This window comes from Notothenia rossii, assembly GCF_949606895.1.
Source record: "Notothenia rossii genome assembly, chromosome: 1".
NCBI classification, from domain to species: Eukaryota; Metazoa; Chordata; class Actinopteri; order Perciformes; family Nototheniidae; genus Notothenia; species Notothenia rossii.
In genome coordinates this window covers 93166618-93184982 of record NC_136912.1, presented here as the reverse complement: position 1 = coordinate 93184982, position 18365 = coordinate 93166618, and the positions used below count along the sequence as shown (strand labels likewise).

Sequence of the window (18365 nt, the reverse complement as noted above, 5' to 3'; positions counted from 1 at the left end):
CCCCATCTGTTATGGAAAAGAAAGTATTCCGAAAGTATTCTGAATACGTAACTGTATTCTGATTACTTTCAGAGCATGTATTCAGTAACTGATTACATTAACAAAGTAACCCTCCCAACCCTGCTATAAGTGATCCTTCGTTAGCGTGAAGAGTCTGCTAAGCTTTATGCGGTCCGCAGTACCTGAGTGTGCTCCACTAGCACCCCCTCTCCCCCCCCGGTCAACAACTTCAAAATTCTGGGCTATATAAAATCGCTGGCCCGCGATAGTGTCTATTGGATACATTTTGGCCCTTGGACAAATGTAGTTGGTGATCCCTGCTGTAGAGGCTAAGCCAACGCTTTAAGCCTCTGAGTATCGGCTTTGTGGGTGTAATTGACGTACACAAGTTTGCTGCCAAATAAAGGTCAGAAACAAAGTTTCCAGTTCGAAACAGTCCATTTATTTTCACTTTTACTGGTTTCCATTTGACTTGCTTCTTTCGATATTCACCACACGATATTACCGTTTACACAATACCTTTGCTTTGCTTGTAATCCCGTGTTGTGTGTGAGTTCTCCGTGTGTGTGTTCTCCGTGTGTGTGTTCTCTGTGTGTGTTCAAAAACTGTATGGCCTTCCGGCGGAACCTCTCACCACCAAACATAGGTTCCTACCTTTATACCCACAGATGTTAATTGGCTCCTACACATACTGTGGGGCAATCCTCACAGGAGCAATTAGGGGTCTTTCCCAGGGACACAATGACATGCTGACTGCAGTGGGGTTTGAACCTGTGCTGCCCTGATTCCGACACCAACGCACTAGACCACTGCGCCACACACCTCCCCGTATTGTTGTTTATTCCAAAAAAATGCGATGGAAACAAAACTATTTCTCACATAAACTGATACTTCAAATATTAAAGACAAGGAACCAAGCTGTCACGCTCTCCCAACAAGCAAGGTCTGAAGCAGGGCTATTCAATGGCGCCCCGCGGTGATATTTACTGGCCCTTTGAGTATAATGTTAGAAGTAATCTACTTTCTTTTCTTTTTTTGGGCAGAGTGCCTTTATTCCAGAGAGGGTGTTAAATTGAGAGATAGAGGGAAGACATTGCCTGAAAACTTTGGCGGCTCAGGTTCGAACTCACCTACTAGCTACTGTAGTGACAAACTGTCATTTATTGCATCTCTGCGTGAACGATTAGATAATTTCACCTAAATTAAATCAAATTAAATGATGTTGATGGTTAAATTAGCTTCACATGTAGGCCTACTGAGTCTGAACTTGCCATTTAGATCTATAAAGGCCTTGGGGCTATGTTGTTTGATTTAATTAAACACAATATATGCACTCCACTATGCTGTGGTAGTATTTACTGTATCTGAAGCTCTTAATACGATTGCTCATATTTCAAGCCATCTTTTTCTCGGCCCCTTGCTTTGGATCATTTTCATCAACCGGCCCCCATTCCAAACTAATTGAATACCCTGGTCTAAAGACCGTGGGTGTTTTTCTATCTCGAGGAAACTGGCTTCCAGCCAATATTTCAAGGATGCTACGTCATCGAGTGCCGCAGAAGGACTGTTCCAATCTCCAGCATACTTGGAATTCACCGAGGCCGTGTCCTTGGTTTGGGTGTAATTTCCAGGCTGCACATAGGTAGACTTTGCGTCCTTCAAATCCCACAATGCTTTGCGCACGGACCAAATTCCCCAAAATCTGTGGACGAAATGGCGGGGCCTCTCATATGACGCACACCTGCACACTTGCTCGCCTGTTCCACTCTTCGTTTTCCGAATGCCAGGAAGTATTCTTGCCCTCGCTTCTGAGCAAGTGACTCGGAAGACATGTGCTACCAAGCAAGCATCCTTGCAATAGAGAAACGGCCTGTGGGTGTTTCTCAATGTCGAGGACCCTTCCTTGGTAGCACATGTCCCTCCGAGTCAGGTCCTTCAGAAGCGAGGCAAGAATCCTTCCTAGCCTGGGAAAACGAAGAATGGTGGAACAGGCTAACAGGTGTGCGTCATATGCAAGGCCCCGCCTTAAATGGAGCACGATTTCCGCCAAAGATTTGGAAATTGGTCCGTGCGCAAAGCATTGTGGGGATTTTAAGACCGCGGAGTCTGCAGCCTCGAAATTTCCCGCAACGAAGGACGGTAGAATTCCAAGCATCCTGGACATTGGAACAGTCCTTCGGCGGCACTCGATGACGTAGCATCCTTGAAATAGTGGCTCTGGAGCAGCCTTCCTCGACATTGAGAAACACCCTCTGTGCTTTAATGTCAGCCACACCACTAGGCCGCACTTAGAGACGGAGAATCAAGAAGTAATCCTGATTTAATATTTATATATGTTCTTATTTCTCCCACAGCTCTGGATTATGGAGTCCTCTGGAAACAGCCAGCAGTCCGAACTTCCACTCTGCCAACTCCTTCTCTGCGTTTGGACCCAACAACTCCTTCAACCTGACCGGAGGTAGCCTGAGCTTCATTACGTGGAGTAACGATAAGATTACTTTTGAGTGTGTGTCGCAGCGTTAATAATAGTTGTGAATTTTTTATATCATTTTACTTTCAGTCAATTTTCAGAGTTTTAGTTTAGTTTTTAAATATTAGGTTTGCATTTTTATATATTCCGTATTTTTATATTTAAGTCGTTTGTTTGAATTGAAATATTGAGTTTTTATATTTTTAGATATTAACAAAATGTTTTAATATATTAATTAAATATTAATATATTTAGGTTTTGATTTGTTTGGTAAAAATGTAGATATCTAGATGTATTCCTTTTACTTTTCAGTGTATAGTTTTATTTTTATACTTCTGTTTATACATTACATTTTTATATATTCATGTTTCTTTGTATTTGTTTAAATTTGTGTCTGTTTTGTTTTTATTTATTAAGGTGTTTTCTGAAACTGAGGGGAGATTTTGTTTATTTTTCTTGTCTATAAATATTCGTTTTTTTAACCTGGCAAAATAATTTCTTCAGTTGCTTTTCTGAAAGGATATCATTGATATTTCATCTCAGTTTTCTCTATACTTCACCATAATCCCCCTGGTGTTTGTGTTCAGTGTTCAGTGGGATGAACCTCCCAAAGCCCACGGAGCCTCAGCCTCAGCAGAGTTGGCCTGAGTTCAGCTCGGCTTCGTCCATCTGGGACGTCCCGACCAGCGACTCCCTGCACTCCTGGCCCTCCAGCTCCCCCACCGCCCCCACCGCAGTAAGAACAACATTTCATTTGTTAGAAATGTTTTGTTAGAACGAACACACACACATGGCTAACAGCGTGAACCAAGTATAATTACAGATCTGAACTGGGAAAGTCTGTTCTCAGTGTTCTTTTACCGGGACACACCAATCCACACCGTGCCATCTCTAGAACCCAATTTCCTGGAGACCCCATCTCCTTTACATGTTCATTAAAGGGATATTTTCTTAATGTTTCTTATACTCTTATCAACAAAGAAGTGGACAAATATGCTTGCTTTGTACCAAAAAAAAAGGCACATTTAAGTTAAGTGTTATACTCCTTTTCAACAACACATTATAGGTCTCAGAAATATATATAAAAAACATGGCTGTGAAGTGTTAACATCGTTATGACATCATAAAGTGACCAAAATCTGATCAGCTCATTTTCAGAACGATTTTTATAGAAATGGATCAGGACAAAAAGAGAGAGAATCTTTGTTCCTGAAACAACAGAGGGGACACATGTTGATGTAGAAGAGACATGGAGAAGAGGGGACACATGTTGATGTAGAAGAGACATGAAGAAGAGGGGACACATGTTGATGAAGAAGAGATAGGAAAAAGAGGGGACACATGTTGATGTAGAAGAGACATGGAGAAGAGGGGACACATGTTGATGTAGAAGAGACATGGAGAAGAGGGGACACATGTTGATGTAGAAGAGACATGAAGAAGAGGGGACACATGTTGATGTAGAAGAGACATGAAGAAGAGGGGACACATGTTGATGTAGAAGAGACATGAAGAAGAGGGGACACATGTTGATGTAGAAGAGACATGGAGAAGAGGGGACACATGTTGATGTAGAAGAGACATGAAGAAGAGGGGACACATGTTGATGTAGAAGAGACATGAAGAAGAGGGGACACATGTTGATGTAGAAGAGACATGGAGAAGAGGGGACACATGTCGATGTAGAAGAGACATGGAGAAGAGGGGACACATGTCGATGTAGAAGAGACATGAAGAAGAGGGGACACATGTCGATGTAGAAGAGACATGAAGAAGAGGGGACACATGTTGATGTAGAAGAGACATGAAGAAGAGGGGACACATGTTGATTTAGAAGAGACATGGAGAAGAGGGGACACATGTTGATGTAGAAGAGACATGAAGAAGAGGGGACACATGTTGATGTAGAAGAGACATGAAGAAGAGGGGACACATGTTGATGTAGAAGAGATAGGAAAAAGAGGGGACACATGTTGATGTAGAAGAGACATGAAGAAGAGGGGACACATGTTGATGTAGAAGAGACATGAAGAAGAGGGGACACATGTTGATGTAGAAGAGACATGAAGAAGAGGGGACACATGTTGATGTAGAAGAGACATGAAGAAGAGGGGACACATGTTGATGTAGAAGAGACATGAAGAAGAGGGGACACATGTTGATGTAGAAGAGACATGAAGAAGAGGGGACACATGTTGATGTAGAAGAGATAGGAAAAAGAGGGGACACATGTTGATGTAGAAGAGACATGAAGAAGAAGGGACACATGTTGATGTAGAAGAGACATGAAGAAGAGGGGACACATGTTGATGTAGAAGAGACATGGAGAAGAGGGGACACATGTTGATGTAGAAGAGACATGAAGAAGTGCATTTTGCTTAATAGGCAAGTGTCTCACAGATCCTCTCTTGTCCCCCTTGTCTTCAGTCCCTCCTGGGTAACGCCCGCAGCCTCTGGTCTGCCCCGACGCCCTTCAGCTCCTCCATCTGGTCCACCAGCGCTGACTCTGCGCTGCACCCGTTCCCCCCGGCCTCCAGCTCCTCCTCCACCCTGACGGACCTGGTGTCCCCCGTCACCCCGTCGCCCCCCCCCACCGAGATGAGCCGCACCTACAACCCGTGGAGCATGTGGCGCCCGACACTGAGCCGCCGCAGCTCCGAGCCCTGGCCCAGCTCCTCGGACAACATCAACAACAACAACTGAACAACACTTAAAGAGGAGGTTTTCATTATTTTAATCCCGACAGGAAGTTACCCTGAAGTGTAAAAACAGGGTTACGTGGTATCGCGCTGCAAGCCAACCAACCCTTCGCAATTTAGTTCTCCGCAGCTTTTTATTCACGGGGGCAGAAATGCTAATTTTATTTGGATTTGTTTTTTAACAGATTGCCCCTGAATTTAAAAAATAAATGCATGGTATGCTAATGCCAGTGCAGACATGTTGCTGTTCTAGAAAGGCTGGTGATGCTGCATCCTTCTCAGAGTTTGTCTCAGTATTAACATTTTAATTTTAAACGTATTCTCAGACATTTTGGTTCTTATTGGTTTCTTAAAAAAAAAAGATATTTGAATCATTGCACCAAGTTTTAATTTGGCAGCGGGGATTTTTTCATGATCTGAATTTTCAGAAGTCCAACAAATAAATTCTTATTTCACATTTTAAACAATGAAGCCTTCTGTGAGGAGGAATTGGTCAATGAACACTTTGAGGTTTGTGTTATCGCCTCTATTTGTCAGCTAATTTAAATAAAGGATTTCAGCAGAACATTTTGTGTTTCATTTGATTTCATTTACATTATGCAGAAAATAAAGTCAAGTTAATGACGTTAAAGGTGGGGTAGGTAATTTTGCAGAAAGTGCGCTCGAATTTGAAAATACACAGCCGGAAAAAATCTGCCACTTCCTTCAGAGCCCCTCCTCAAACACACACGAACGCACACATGACCAATGAGGGCACGAGATAAGTTTGTGCACGGATGGAAGGCTGACAGACAGGTAGGCAATCCAGTTACTTTAGCCGGCCCGGCTCAGATGATTGGTCGTGCTTTTTACAGCGCTACGGCTTCCACAGATTACATTTTTTTATGTATTTTTTGTCAAAGCACTTCAGATATTCATTGCTATCGGGATGTTAAGAGCATTCCATGGAATATAACAAAAAGTGTATCTTGAGCCGGTTTCTCAAACTTTAACTTTAAGGACGGATTAACAATGAGCTTGCTGCAGATACATGGGGTAATACTGTCATTAATATATTTCATACTACAGGGTGTCCGCGGGGTCTTAAAAAGTATTAAAAGTTGATCAATCAATTTAGCGAAAATTAAGGCTATTAAAAAGTATTAAACGGCATTTTCCAAGGTATTAAGAAGGTTCACAGCAACGACAACATGAAACACCCTTTAATTTACTGAAACGACATGTCGGGAAACCCCACAAGGCGGCCCCATGCATAGCGCGCCGTAAAATGCTGCTTATTATTTTAAGTTTCGTTGCCTTGCTCCGCTCTGTGTGTGTGGGGGGGGGGGAACTAAACGACTACGGTAACGGTCCCAAGGTGGGTAGACCGGCATACGCAACGCTCTGGGGGTCCAACGGCTCCGTGTGTGCCCGATATGATCATTTTCTGTTAACGATGAAATAGCCCGCCGACCTCTCCCGACCTCTCCTGCTGCTGCTGCTGGGCAGTCAGAAGAGGGGGAGGAAAAGAGAGGCAGTCACCGTTTATTAAATATTCTTATATTATTATACAGAGAACAGAGTCGTTATCAATTTGTTTTAAAGCTCAATAAATAACAAAGAAGACCTCTGACCGGCACTTTTCTAATTTTGTACGGAAGATTTAAACTTTAATGGACATGTTGACCGGCGGAACATTTTTTTTACGGAAACTACCGCACGGTCCCCTCGTTCCTTGGAAGAGGCGGAGAGGTGGGTGTTTTTCATCTGGTGGTGGACTACCTGAGAGATACAGCAGGAGAACACGCCGTCCACCGCGGAGAATAAACAGAAGGGCAACCATGGCAACCATGCTCCGGGGTCTTCTTCGCTGCTTTTGGTGTATTTCGGACGGCAGCAGCGCCACTTACAGGCCTGACATATGTACTACATCGTTTCCAGCATTTCCAGCGGTCTAGTGTGAACGGACACGTTAATGAATCGAATGCGTGTGAACGGAAGCCTTTTTTGCGCTTTCGTATGCGTTTTACCGTATGCGTCCTTGTGGGGCCGGGGTCTAAGCCAAACTATATCCGGTCACAGAGATCTGCTATTTTAAAGTAAAGTCAACACATATAGACCCTAAATATAGTCTATATTAAGAACGAGAAAAGTCTTAACATATATGTGCCAGGGCTTAGCCCCGGACAGCCCCAATCCAATTTAACCCCTGGGTATTTCTGAGGGAGCTCCGATATGGCGTTACCCCGCTGAAGCTCACCAAAGTTTAACATATTTTCATAATTGTTTTGTTTATTGGTCAAATACTGGTTTCTGAGGAGTTTTACTGGAATGAAAGAGCACAGAGTCGAGAGAAGCAAAAAAGCAGCATACTGCATTAAACCTGACCTTCACAGAGAGGTTGAAGTTCATGTGGAAAGGAGGCTTCACTAGTCTGTCTGCACTCTGTTTAGTTTTGCTATCTTACAATCAATATAGTAAAGTGTGTTGCCAATGTAACCGGTTAGAACTCAAAGTTGCGATGAGGTCTTAAAATGTATGGAAAGGGTCTTAAAAAAGGTCTTAAACGGTATTACATTTGACTTCAGGATTCCTGCATATACCCTGTACTAGATATTTGATTATGTGCAGAATGATGAGTACAGTGCAAGAGTCAAGACATCATTTAAAATAGAACAATTACAGAAAAACGTGTGTTTTGCTTAAGGTAAGTGGAGGAGCCATTTATGTGTGTTTCATTTGATTTCATTTACATCATGCAGAACATAAAGACAATTAACATAATGACGTTAAGGACGGATTAACAATGAGCTGCTTATTTCTCATTTCCTCGCTCCTCGGTATCACCGGAAGTTGATTTGGGAGGATCGAGGAGCGATAACGGGGGAGCGATAACCGAGGAACTAAGAGACCATCCTCCGGTGAAATCCTCAGACACTCGCTCCGCCCCCTTACTGTGTATCACTCACTGATTGGAATACAGAAATATATACGACAGTGACATCTGGCGTCGTTTTAGTAAGACATTTTCACTTCCTTATAAAAAAGCCTCGGCACGTGGCCTCCCGCGTGTGACGTAAAATGGGGGACACAAGGGGGAGAGCGGCCGGTCTAACGAATGAATAAACATGGATCACAATGCTAGTTTTGACACAGAAGAGGTTGAAAATATATATTCGAATGCATATGATTATAATTATGAGCCTGCTATGCGTCCAAGAGACCAGGAGCAGCCAAGGATTAGAAAAAATAACGGCCATCGGAGAGAAATGGAGCTGTGGTGTGAGGAGAACCAGTGGAGAACAGAGCAGCTGTCTTGGTGAGTGACCAGCGTTAGCTACATTTAATGTTAGTTAACGCCGGTCACATCACAACATAGTGAAGTTAGCTATCATATATCAGGCTAAAACTAAAGTAGTATTGATAATATAGTAACGTTACTGGCAGGACTGTTGATACTGATCCATAACAGAAACTAATGCGCAAGTATCAGCCGTATCTCGCGTTACCTAATGCAACTCCACGGTGCTGTGTACCGGAGGAGAGACGCGAGATACGGCTGATACTTGACGATCTGGCGGAGAAAGGTTGTGGAGCTTCCGTTGATATGTCGTTGTAAATGGCTTGATGGAAAGCAGGTGTGTAGTCGGGGAGGGTGCACAGCTGATTGCAGCAGGTGAGTGGAGGTTGAGCCGGGAGCCAGGAGTGACAGCCACCACGCACACACAAACAACACAGTATCGGAGGGGAGAGAGAGCAGCGAAGGGGGGGGGGGGGGAGATAGAAGTAATACGGTTTCCTGATAAAGCTGTGGAGAGTATGTGCTGCAGGGAGGTGGATGCACAACGCACTCAGGAACGAACGCTAGCTCCGGTCCTTTTTACTGTGGACTCGATGTCCTTACAGGCTGGTATTTGTGCAACCTGCACAAACACAATACGGCACCATGATTACAAATGGTGAAATGCAATGTAAAACTACCGAAAAATACCAGCACCTTAAAACACAACCGCTGTACTCAACGCAACTCCACTATACCCGCGGTCAGAGAGTGGAGATGTGTCCCCTGTGTGATGTAATATGACGCGTTTGACGTATGACCTTAAAAAAAAGCCGTTTCTAAGAGCAGAGCTCAAAATTGCTTTCCCTCTGAATTCCTGCCCTTATGTCTCGTAAAACATATCAAATCCTGCATTCACTTTTTTAATTGTAATTTTCAAGCAAGTTTAAGCATAAATGTAGAAAAAAAAAACCCTGCAAGTTGCTCTTTAAGCTTCATCTCTATTTGTCCTACTCTTCCAGTTTAACATTTAACTTTCAAGCTTTCAACAAAGTCAGTGCATTTGAGCTGTAACAATTTTGATTCAAATCATTTCACTTTTCTGCATGTCTCTGCTAAGTTCAGCAGTTTGTAGCTAAGGAAGGAGGTTCAGTCTCCTGGACAACGTTAGGTAGGGGTGTCTCTGTGATGGGATCCTGTGGGGGGGGGGTCCTGGGAAGGGGACACAGCGGGAGACGACTCCTCGGAGGAACTCACCTCGATGGACCCCAAGGAATCTGAGGTTTCTTCTCCATTGAGACACATCTGTTGGAGGGTAAAAAGAAAATATTTAAAAGAAGGTTTACATCCCCCCCCCCCCCACACACACACACACACACACACACACACACACACACACAATCAAAACTACTACTACTAGTACTCACAGTAAAAAATGACTTACTGTACATCCAACTATTAAATCAATCAGCTATTTCAGGACATTGAGGCGATACATTTACAGTGGAGGAAACAAGTATTTAACTCCCTTCAGATTTTGTAAGTTTACCAAATTATTTTACAACTAAAAGCTCTTTTCAAATGAAGAGGAGGTTGTAACCGAGGCTCTGTGTAGGCCAGAGTCTGATAAGCCCTCCCTCTTCTTCCTGCTCTCAGAAACACAGCCAGCTCCACTCTGTATTTCCTGGTTCCTCCCCTTCAGAGCCACACTGAGGAGGAGGAGGGGTGTAACCAACATGTGGGTAAAGTACAAGAGCTGATAGGCCACATTCACCGCCCACACACATGCTGTTCAGATAACCTGTCACATAGTTTCAGCTCTCAGGAAGTGAAACTCACACACTCGCTGCTACTGAGAGGTGAGATGGCGCAGAAAGGAGTTCAGCTGGAGAGGGAAACCTTAAGATCTTGTCCCATCTGTCTGGATCTACTGAAGGATCCGGTGACCACTTCCTGTGGACACAGCTACTGCATGAAGTGTATTGAAGGCTTCTGGGACGGAGAGGATGAGAAGGAGATCCACAGCTGCCCTCAGTGCAGGCAGAGCTTCACACCGAGGCCTGTCCTGCTGAAAAACACCATGTTAGCAGCTTTAGTGGAGGAGCTGAAGAAGACTGGACTCCAAGCTGCTCCTGCTGATCTCTGCTATGCTGGAGCTGGAGATGTGGCCTGTGATGTCTGTACTGGGAGGAGACTGAGAGCCTGTAAGTCCTGTCTGCAGTGTGTGGCCTCCTACTGTGACCAACACCTCCAGGGTCATTATGACGTGGGTCCATTAAAGAAACACAAGCTGGTGGAGCCCTCCAAGAAGCTCCAGGAGAACATCTGCTCTCGTCACGACGAGGTGATGAAGATGTTCTGCCGCACTGATCAGCAGAGTATCTGTTCTCTCTGCTCTGTGGATGAACACAAAGGCCACGACACGGTGTCAGCTGCAGCAGAGAGGACTGAGAGGCAGAGAGAGCTGGAGGGGAGTCGACTAAACATCCAGCAGAGAATCCAGGACGGAGAGAAGGAGGTGAAGCTGCTTCAGCAGGAGGTGGAGGCCGTCAATGGCTCTGCTGAGAAAGCAGTGGAGGACAGTGAGAAGATGTTCACTGAGCTGATCCGTCTCATGGAGAAAAGATGCTCTGATGTGAAGCAGCAGCTCAGATCCCAGCAGGAGAGAGAAGTGAGTGGAGTCAGAGAGCTCCAGGAGAAGCTGGAGCAGGAGATCTCTGAGCTGAAGAGGAGAGACGCTGAGCTGAAGCTGCTGTCTCACACAGAGGACCACAACCACTTTCTGCTCAGCTACCCCTCCTCACTGCCAGCCCTCAGTGAAGCTACACACTCCTCCAGCATCAACATCCGTCCTCTGAGCTACTTTGAGGACATGACGGCGGCCCTGTCAGCAGTCAGAGACAAACTACAGGACGTCCTGAGAGAGGAATGGACAAACGTCTCACCGACTGAAGTGGATGTTTTACTGTCAGCAGCAGAGCCCACCACCAGAGCTGGGTTCTTCACATATTCACAGGAGATCACTCTGGATCCAAACACAGCAAACAGAGAGCTGGTATTATCTGAGGGGAGCAGAAAAGCAACACGCATGAAAAAAAAACAGTCTTATTCTAGTCACCCAGACAGATTCACTGAATGGCTTCAGGTCCTGAGTAGAGAGAGTCTGACTGGACGTTGTTACTGGGAGGTGGAGTGGAGAGGGGGAAGAGTTTCTGTAGCAGTCGCATACAAGAATATCAGCAGAGCAGGGGGAAGTGGATTTGGAAACAATGACAGATCTTGGTCCTTAGATTGGAACCAAAAGAGTTATTCATTTAGTTACAACAGTATCAACACTCCCGTCTCAGGTCCTCTGTCCTCCAGAGTAGGAGTGTACCTGGATCACAGAGAAGGTATTCTGTCCTTCTACAGCGTCTCTGAAACCATGACTCTCCTCCACAGAGTGCAGACCACGTTCACTCAGCCGCTGCATGCTGGAGTTGGGCTTTATTATGATTATGGAGCCACAGCTGAGTTTTGTAAACTCAAATAGCCTGAAGTCATTGGAGGAACTCTTCTACTTCTTAAACTCACCGTGTGTCCATCAGAGCTGATTGTCCATGTCTTCACTGCAGAGATCAGCTGTCAATCAAACATGATGGGCGTGGCTTCAACATCTTCTCACGAGTTGTTCTGTAGATGTTGGACTTTCTTCCGGCTCCTTCCTGTGTCTGGTTAGCCATGGAGGCTGCTCAGGAGGATCCTTGTTCACCTGAACTGATTTGTAAACTTTGCTCTAAATATGTGTTGGATATTTCTTTTGATTCTTGTTGTTGTTTCTCTTGTAGTGCACGAGTCTTCAGAGAGAAAGCAGCAGAGCTTCTTTTATTCTACACATTTTATTCTGGTTATAAAACAATAGAGACATTTATAATCACATGTATTCTTTTTGACAGATTAAATGTTATTGTTGCTGAATTAACTAAAAAATGAGTTCCCAGATGGTTATATCACTTATTTCATCATCACATGTTTATTTAAAATGATATTACTTTCTGTCATGATCATAATCAATAAGGACATCATTCATTATTCTCCTGTAAATAGCTTAGAGTCTTTGCTTGGGAAATACATTGTTTAATATTACAGTTATTGTTTTGCAGACTAATTGCTGTTGTTGTTGTTGTTGTTGTTGTTGTTGTTGTTATCCAAATAGAAAGTGGGTACTCTGATGTTTTATAGAACATTAATTATCATGATAATAATCAATAAGTAAATCATGTCTGATTCTGTTTGAAATAGCTGAGATGAAACACATTCATGGTGTGGAGAAAGAGAAACTGATCATGAAATCATTGAACAGACTTTACTGATGGGATGTGTGATTAAATGAAATGTTTGGATCATTAATAAAGGTTTGTCTTTCAAAAACAAAAACAGGATGTTGTTCTTGTGTTATGTCCAAGGTGCCATACGAAGCTGATGGAGAACATGTGGAAGTGATCTGAGACTAAATGAAGCTCAGCGCAAGTTCAACCAGGAAGACCGTCTTTACTCATTCATTTACTATTTCCATGTTACTACTCTCCCTCCTCTCAATAAGTGATCGGGGGCGGAAAAGGTTGTGGCGGATAGTCAGTCTTGAGCATGGGCGTAGGAAGCATCCTGAATGTGGGGGGACATTTTAAACGGGTGGGGGTCGTCGCCCACGAAAAAAAATAGATTTCCGGTATTCTGGATACCAAACCTAGAATTTATTTTCTAAAACATAATATTTGCATTTTGTATCATATGTTGATGCCGGGCTGTGTTTCAAAGCACTTGACTACACTCTCTGCCATTGTGTGTAAATAAATTACAATGATTTGAGGGTGCATTGTGGATTTACAGTTTGAAAGTGAGGTGGAGTCAGATCAGTCTTAATATGAATAAATGCACACAAGGATTCACAAATGTATTTCGGGATTTATATATAAATGACTCTCTCCACAAAAATATTTTCCAATGCACACAAAAATATGTATTGTTGTATATAAATGTAAAAAAATCCACAGATAAAAAAAGTTTCACAAATATAGGTATATTTCTGACATATAAATATTTCTTGTTTTAAGTAATGTAAAATAAAACCACAATTAGTTATAAATTCTATAGTTTCCTGTTAAAAAAATATTCATTTGTCATTTCCGTCAGGGAAGTTTCAAAAAAACAAAACACAAAAGCGGAGGTTCACAAGAAAAGCAGTTTAAATGCCCATTTTTTGTACATTTATATACCACAACAAATATGTGTGAGTGCATTGAGAGATATTGTTGTGGAGAGTCATTTATATATAACTCGCAAAATACATTTGTGAATCCTTCTATGAGCATTTATTAATATTGAGACTGATCTGACTCCATACGGATGTTAAGTTCACCTAGGAATGGCATCATTGACTTAAATGTTCAAATAAATGTTGCTCTTCTGTCTGTCATATGATACCCCTTGACTGAAATGTTTCCTGTTCAATATCCCCACTGATTTCCTTAAAATTCTGGGATGAGAGTCCACATCACAATTTACTCTAAACTGTCATTTCCCTTTCATCACTCACCTCAGCAACGGACCTCTCTCCACTGTCCCTGTATTCTGCCTCTGACTCACTCTCAAGCGCCTAGATGTCAAGAGAGGTGGTGAAGTGATCATTATTTATTGAGCAGTATACTCTTTCACATTGAATCATAACAAGTCATACTGAGTAAATACAACTGACTCTAAAGTAAGTCCCAGTCTGTGACATTGGACATTTTGAAGACTCAAAGTCCCAAGCAGTAGGTAGAATATTAGCTAGTCTATGTAATGTGCACAGAAAATAAATAGTTAACTGAATACTGGGATGGAAATTGCCTATAAGCACTCAGTAAAACATAAACACATACAAAAAGCTTCTGAATGATAAGAAGTATAATAAAAACATAATGTACATTACCCTTTTGAGAGAGAGTACCGAAGTTAAAGAACTCAGAAAATAATCTCTTATCGAACTGAGGCTCCAGTAAAACACACTGACTGCATCTCTACAGTACATCATGGTGTTTACATGAGCACAGAGAGATCGGGTTATTCATGTTCCCTGTTTACATGATAAATACTAGTAACCTGGCATTTCGATGCCTTTTCTCATCTAAACTATTCAGTATTTGTATCTCTCTATCATGACATAAAGACGAAGCTCCTCTCAAGAAGTGAGACGCTTTTGCCGCCGCCATCACTGTTAACTGATTAACTGCTGCAGCTGAAGACTTACTTTCCTATTCTTTGACATTTTTTTTCTTATGTCCATGTTGTCTGGGGGAGAAAACATATCAAACCAAGAGATCGTCAGCTTTGATTTTCGCTGTATTAACTATTTCCTGAACATTTGGTGTGTGCCTTACCTCTGCTACCGGCATCGCTTCATACAACAGAACTGAGCTGTCCAGCTATGACAACACTCCTTGAACATGCGCGCGCTATGTGAGAATCTGCCTTGGTACAAAGTAGCAGTGAAAACATGGTAGGGAGTTTCATTGATTGAAACTAAAAGAGTTTTACAAAAAAGTAACACAATGAAAGATGTTTGGAATTTTATTTGAGTTATTAATTTACATTTTTTGTCAAAGAGATGCTGATTTGAAACCGTTGTTACATACTGTTACGGCATTTCCTGTTTCTGCCGGAGAGAGGGGAGTTTGTCTCAAAGCTTGCTGCTGTATTTATACCCTTAACCCTTAATGGAGGGAATTTCATTCAGCTGCGAGTGTGGCTACAGACGGAGTTCACTCCGTCACGGAGGGGTAGCCCTTACGAAAATGAACTATAGTATTACTATAGTATACTATAAGAGTTGTATAGTATCCTATAGTAAGTTTGTAGAGTTCTATAGTATTTTTCACCAGCTATCGTATTACTATAGTCTTTTCTGTAGTGCCATTTTACTAGCTATAGTAGCCCTATAATATTTCAATAGTAATACTATGTATCTAGATCTTTGTAGTATTCCTATATTATTTTAAATAGTATAACTATAGTATAATATATAGTGTTTCTGTAGTTGTTTTTTGAACACACTGTAGACCACTCCTATAGTAAATAGCATGATATTGTCATAGTGAATGCATATTATTATATAGTGTTTGTAAAAATATTACCATAGTGTTTTTCTTGGTGTTTCTTTATGAAGACTATATTATTTTAAATAGTACTACTGTGGTATAATATTTAGTGTTTCTGTAGTTGTTTTTTGAGCACACTATAGAACACTCCTATAATAGTATGATATTGTCATAATGAATGCATATTATTACCAATGTGTTTGTAGAAGTTTTACACTCCTATAATTAATGTGTCATTTTTTTTTAACTGTGTCAAAGGCAATTCAACACATTCAGTTTCATTTCTGAACTATTTTACACACACATGTGTGTACATAGAACAAATACAAATGCACATAGTCAACACATTAGTTTTGACTAACACTGGGCTAACATTGGGCACTAACATTGGGCACTGTCCTGCCCAATCACGGTTGAGTTATTTCAAATGTATCATTTTTCAACTGTCCAACTGTCAATCAAATGTCCCAACTGCCATTTCACCTCTGGCTGCTGTGGAGGATGGATGTCAGCGGAGTAGAACTCCAGGTAAGTTATACAGAAACAAAACGTTTTTAACAAAGTGAGCAGATATATTGTCATAATGTGAGCAAGCTAGGGGTCTAAATACATATTTTTAAACTTAAATAAATATGTTTTGCCAATGTTGAACAGCTAACTATTGTTTGAGTTTAGCTGCCTGGATGACAGTTATTTTCCTTTAGGCCGTTCTTCTTCTTTTTTATTATATTTATTTTATCTTAACTTAATGTAGCTTACACTCTTTTCTGTGATCATTCTTCAATCGGCATTATATTGATAGCATTAGCAGCTATAGGTTTAATGCTATCTAGCTACTTTGGCTAGGTTTCATTGTTCGGCCAGATGTGGCGAGAAAGTGCGAGTGAGGCTGCGTTGAAATACCGTAGTCTCTTACTGTGCAAATACGTAACCTACTCGCACTAAAGTTATTTATTATTAGTACATGTACACTACAGTTTACCTGTTTCTGACTAAAACATCAGCCACTACTCTATACTTGCGAATATTATATTGTGTAGAAGGGAGATTTCATATCTGCCTCTTGTCGCTAAGGCAACTGTGTATGTGAGACGCAGCGCCACGCACGGCAGTTAGGCCTTCCTGATTTCATTGGTCGGACGGGAAGGGGCGGCGGGCTTTCCTTCCGACCAATCAAATCGTTGGAAGGGAAGGCCGGCGGGCTTTCCTTGACATGTCCCTGACGCGTCTATCGTTATTCCAACCCAGTTTAGATTTAACCACTCCCACTTCCGCATTACGCAAGGATCGACGTAGCTCTACGCGATAGCGTCATAGACATGGCACACCCGCGAAAACTGAATCTGACAAGCAAAATACCGTCCTTATAAAAACTGCATAATATACAATATAATAGTGCTTCTTTGTCAATATGACTGACGACCACACTTATGCAGTGCTGAGGTAATGTTAATTCATCATTTAATATTCATTCCTGATGGATATAAGAGGGATACATTAGCAAACATCTGTATATATAGCCTATATATAATGTTTCGTTTTTTTGTTTGTCATGTAACATGTTAACGTTTATTTAATATTTTATAGACATTTATAATATGTTATAAATGTCTATTTTAACATTAATAACATATTAACGTTTTGCCATGTAAAAATGAAATGTTGGGACATTTATAAAAATGTATTCCTTTACATAAAAGTGCTTTCCAGAGGTGTAAGAAGTGATATGATCTTGTACTTGAGTAAAAGTACAAGTACCAGAGTGTAGAAATACTCAAGTATAAGTACTAAAGTATTAGCATCAGTATAAGTACTAAAGTATTATTAGCATCAGAATAGTACCTGAATAACTATAGGCTCTTTTTTTTTTGCTTTCATTTCAGACCTCGTGTTTTAGTGTGCTCTGGAGGCACACAGAACAATATAGAGGAGTACCCGCAGTTGAAGGTATCTGATAAGACCTATCTCTCAATACTATGATGAACATCAAATTACATTGGATGTGTTTGCTCATATCAATGCCTCACCTACACATCATCATCATCATCATCATCATCATCATCATCTAAACTATACCACTTAATAACAGACTTATTGTCCAGATAAAAGACAAGGCATTACAAAGAATAACATGCAAGCACATGAAGTACATTTAAAGAGAATATAAACCTTTTTTCCATAACTATACCAATGTTTTAGGATTTTATATATGTATGTTTATAAATGAATAAATGTATGTGTATATATATATATATATATAAAACAGTATCATTAAATAATGCTGTGTGTGTATAAATGAATGAATACATCTGTGTGTATAAATTAATAAATACATGTGTGAGTACATATAAGTGTGTATTTATATATATATGTTTATAAATGAATAAATGTGTGTGTATATATATATATATATATATAAAATAGTATCATTAAATAATGCTGTGTGTGTATAAATGAATAAATACATGTGTGAGTACATATAAGTGTGTGTTTATATATATATGTTTATAAATGAATAACTGTGTGTATATATATATATATAAAATAGTATCATTAAATAATGCTGTCAGATAAATGAAGTGCACAGTAATAGTCAAGGTTATATTCAATATTCTGCACTTACACCAGCTGAGATGATAAAACACCAGTAATACAATCTCAGGACTCTTCGATATGGCTTTGATTACAGGATCGTTTACTTTCAGTCAACAAATCATTTGGAAAGACAAAAAACAACTATTCAATATCCTGCTTTACTGCGACCGCTATAACTGCCGAAGATGAAGTCTATGACGCTAAAGCTACGTTCTTGCGTAATGCGG

General features: G+C 41.2%; 2 protein-coding genes across 2 annotated transcripts in view; both read left to right on the top strand.

The window, feature by feature from the left end:
* Positions 1–5734, top strand: part of LOC307013683 (transmembrane protein 131-like) — a 179921-nt gene extending 174187 nt beyond the window's left edge. Inside the window, exons 2-4 of the mRNA XM_079641172.1 lie at positions 2351–2458; positions 3058–3206; positions 4898–5734. Coding sequence (XP_079497298.1) covers positions 3069–3206; positions 4898–5173 — 414 coding nt within the window. The 5' untranslated portion in view covers positions 2351–2458; positions 3058–3068 and the 3' untranslated portion in view covers positions 5174–5734. The remainder of the gene's footprint in view (positions 1–2350; positions 2459–3057; positions 3207–4897) is intronic.
* Positions 5735–9809: 4075 nt separating this feature from the next.
* On the top strand, positions 9810–12844 carry LOC307013658 (tripartite motif-containing protein 16-like). The gene has a single exon (XM_079641134.1). It carries the CDS (start codon positions 10293–10295, stop codon positions 11958–11960), a length of 1668 nt encoding a protein of 555 aa, XP_079497260.1. The 5' UTR covers positions 9810–10292; the 3' UTR covers positions 11961–12844.
* The last annotated feature ends 5521 nt before the right edge of the window (positions 12845–18365 follow it).

Excerpts from the sequence above, each read along its gene's own strand:
- LOC307013658 (XM_079641134.1), top strand. The coding sequence starts at position 10,293 with ATGGCGCAGAAAGGAGTTCAGCTGGAGAGGGAAACCTTAAGATCTTGT.